We start from the raw sequence: 3,693 nt of genomic DNA on the forward strand, positions 1-3,693 counted from the left end.
TTGGGATGGTTGGATATCAGACCTGAATCCGAACCATTGATATCCCTACCTACAAGAGGGGCACTAGGAGTAGGGAATTAAATGATTTGGATTCCAATTGGATGTGGCTAATACTCTAATGTTGCTTAAACGGATTCAGATTCGAATGATAAAAAGCTTATACCAAATCTGCTTTTTTACATGTAATCGTATTCAACTGTGGGTTAAATCCGGATTCCATCAGATTTGGTCATCAAAACCATAGGCATATCCAATTATAATCAGATATAGTTTCTGCTTACCAAATCTGCCCACGATAGTCGATAGCAACTGCATAGAACCAGACCCAGGCCATACCCGGTAAAATAATATATTTTATCATTTTTACATTAAAAGATTGCAGGTCTTAATTGGAACTCGGGTGGAACCCTGTTCTGGTATAAAATTTTACAAACTATTCTTGGATCCATGTATTAATTGAACCTTCGGGTCAGAACCTAAGTCTTAATAGGGTTTTCTTATTTATCATCATACCCGGACCTTATAGAGTTTGATACGGGTCGATTCCGGGTAAACCCGACCCGTTGACTCCCATACTACCTACAGGTCAGACGTTTAGCCAATCGCCGTTTCGACACCAATCTCAATCCCTAACCAAACGCTGAGTTGGGGAGTTTCCAACTTACAACTCCAAAGTATCCAAACACTCGGTGGGCAGGAATTCCATAACCCCGGAGCGCATTGTCTAAAGAAAACGCCCTAAACCCCTGAGAAACCCTAAACCTCTCTCTCTCTCTCTGCGATGTCGGAGGACGGGAAGAAGGCTGTGGAAGCCGTAACGGAGAAGAGGAAAGCGGAGACGGAGAATTCTGACGACCGGGAAAGGAAGAAACCGGCGACCCTCTTGGAGGCGAAGAGCCTCCCCTCCAACCCAACAAAAACCTCCAAATCGAACACAAGCGAGCCCAGATCCTGGCGTGTGAGCGACAACGACCACTACGAGCCAGACAAGGACGATTCCGAGCTCGAATTCGACTCCGGAGGCGGCGATGGCAACGACAGAGAAGAAGAGGAGGAATTCAGTCCGGATTCTGACTGCGAAGATGAAGAGCCAAAAACAAATGAGGTTTTTGATCAGAAGGGGAAGGGATCGTCGGCAAATGGGAAGGGCAAAGAGGTAGTAAAGGATAAGGGAAAGGGGAAGGTTTTGGTTGAGAGTGAGAACGACGATGACGATAGCGAGGAAAGAGGCAGTGGGGACGAAGATGGTTACAGCGATCTCTCGGACGATCCTTTGGCGGAGGTCGACCCGGAGAACATCCTCCCTCCCTGGACAAGGCGGCAGGCAATGCAATCCGGCCCTTTCCAGATGTCGGAAAACGACATTGACGATGATGAAGACGATGACGACGATGATGATGATGTTATTGGTGGTGAAGAGGATGACGACGACGATGATGATATTAGTGGTGGTGAAGACGATGATGAGGATGATTAGATAGGTGATTCTTCATCATTTGAGTGTATTTCTATGCCTCTGAATTTTTTTATGTACTGAAGCAATGACTTATCATGCTACTGTACGGAAATTCTGGTTGTGACTTGGCAGAGTTATCGGTAAATTGATAGTTAATTTCTCGTTAATTATCAGAAAATATTGCTCTAACATAAATGGATGATTTATTGGCTTTTTGGTAGTGCTGCATTGTTGATTATGAGGAATTATACAACAACAACTACGCCTTCATCCCAAAACAGTTGGGGTCGGCGATATGAACCAACAAAGAAAATCATTATGGGTCTTCCACATGAATCCTTCTCCTCCATTCATTTCTATTCAATGCCATGTCCTCGGTGAGGTTCAAAGCATTCATATCCTTTCTTATCACCTCCATCCATGTCTTCCTAGGCCTACCCCGACCTCTTTTAACTAATATATTTTCCCATTTCTCCATCCTTCTAACTGGAGCATCATTAGGCCTTCGTCGAATATGTCCAAACCACCGTAAACGATTCTCTCTCATCTTATTTTCAATGGGTGCAACGCCTACCTTCTTACGTATCTCCTCGTTCTGAATCTTATCTTTTATTGTATTTTCACACATTCATCTCAGCATACGCATCTCAGCTACACTCATTTTTTGAATATGATGTCTCTTGGCAGCCCAGCATTCCGTACTATATAGTAAAGCGGGCCTAATAGTCGTCTTATAAAACTTTCCCTTCAACCGCAATGGCATTCTACGATCGCACAACACTCCAGTTGCACTCTTCCATTTCATCCACCCAACCTTTATCCTATGATTTACATCTCCATCAATTTCTCCATACTTTTGAATGATAAATCCCAAATATTTGAAAGAATCATCCACCGGTATTTCGTGCTCATCAAGCTTCACTACACTCCCATCACTACTTCGTTGCTTACTAAATCGACATTCCATGTATTCTGTCTTACTCTTACTCAACTTAAAACCTCTTGCTTCCAATGTCTGTCTCCATAATTCTAACTTAGCATTAACCCCAGCTCTAGACTCATCAATCAAAACAATATCATCAGCAAACAACATACACCACGGCACATTTTCTTGAATTGATCTCGTAAGATCATCCATCACTATAGCAAATAGGAAAGGGCTTAAAACAGATCCTTGATGTAACCCAACCGTTATAGGAAAATTGGTTGTCACTCCTCTACAAGTGCGGACATTGGTTACTACTCCTTCATACATATCTTTAATTATACTAATGTACTTGAGAAACACCTTTCTTCATCATTGTCCACCAGAGAACGTCCCTAGGTACTCTATCGTAAGCCTTCTCCAAATCAATAAAAACCATATGCAAATCTTTGTTCCTCTCTCTATTTCTCTCAATAAGTTGTCTAAGAAGATGTATAGCTTCCATAGTTGATCTTCCAGGCATAAAACCAAATTGATTCTCCGACATCATGACAATCTTCCTCAACCTAGACTCAATCACCCTCTCCCAAAGTTTTATAGTATGACTCATGAGTTTTATACCACGATAGTTTGTGCAATCTTGTATATCACCCTTATTCTTATATAGAGGCACCAAAGTACTCTTCCTCCACTCATTAGGCATCTTATTTGTCCGCCAAATCTTGTTAAAAAGATTTGTCAACCATTCTAAACCTTTCTCTCCCAAGCATTTCCAAGCCTCGATAGGTATACCATCTGGGCCAACTGCCCTTCTTGATTTCATTTTCTTCAAAGCCTCTGCAATTTCTTTCTTTTGAATCTTGTGCATGAAGTCACGATTCATCTCATGAAAAGGAATTGAAAAGTCTCCAAGATCCTGAGCATGACTTTCATTAAATAGCTTATCAAAATAATCTTTCCATCTCTCCTTAATCTCCTCATCTTTGACTAAAACCCTTTGCGTTTCATCTTTGATACATCTAACCATACCCAGATCCCTTGATTTTCTATCTCTCATCTTTGCAAGCCTATAAATATCCTTCTCACCCTCTTTGGTATCCAATTTGTCATAAACCTCCTTATATACCTTATCCCTCGCGTTCCGAACTACTTTTTTAGCTTCCTTCTTTGCTATCATATACTTCTCCAAATTCTCATTATCACGATTTTTACTTAGATTTCTATAACACTCTCTTTTAACCTTAATAGCTAATTTGGCATCCTCGTTCCACCACGATGTATCCTTACCTAGCGGTGCACCGCCTTTAGACTC

General features: G+C 41.5%; 1 protein-coding gene across 1 annotated transcript; it reads left to right on the forward strand.

Annotated features, from left to right (window-relative positions):
• The first annotated feature begins 781 nt into the window (after window positions 1–781).
• On the forward strand, window positions 782–1,633 carry LOC149840416 (uncharacterized). The gene has a single exon (XM_090005065.1). It carries the CDS (start codon window positions 782–784, stop codon window positions 1,475–1,477), a length of 696 nt encoding a protein of 231 aa, XP_089861191.1. The 3' UTR covers window positions 1,478–1,633.
• The last annotated feature ends 2,060 nt before the right edge of the window (window positions 1,634–3,693 follow it).

This window comes from Nuphar pumila, chromosome 4 (genome assembly GCF_984573655.1).
Source record: "Nuphar pumila chromosome 4, dmNupPumi1.hap1.1, whole genome shotgun sequence".
NCBI lineage: Eukaryota > Viridiplantae > Streptophyta > Magnoliopsida > Nymphaeales > Nymphaeaceae > Nuphar > Nuphar pumila.

Coding starts and splice junctions, on each gene's coding strand:
- LOC149840416 (XM_090005065.1), top strand. CDS start 782: ATGTCGGAGGACGGGAAGAAGGCTGTGGAAGCCGTAACGGAGAAGAGG.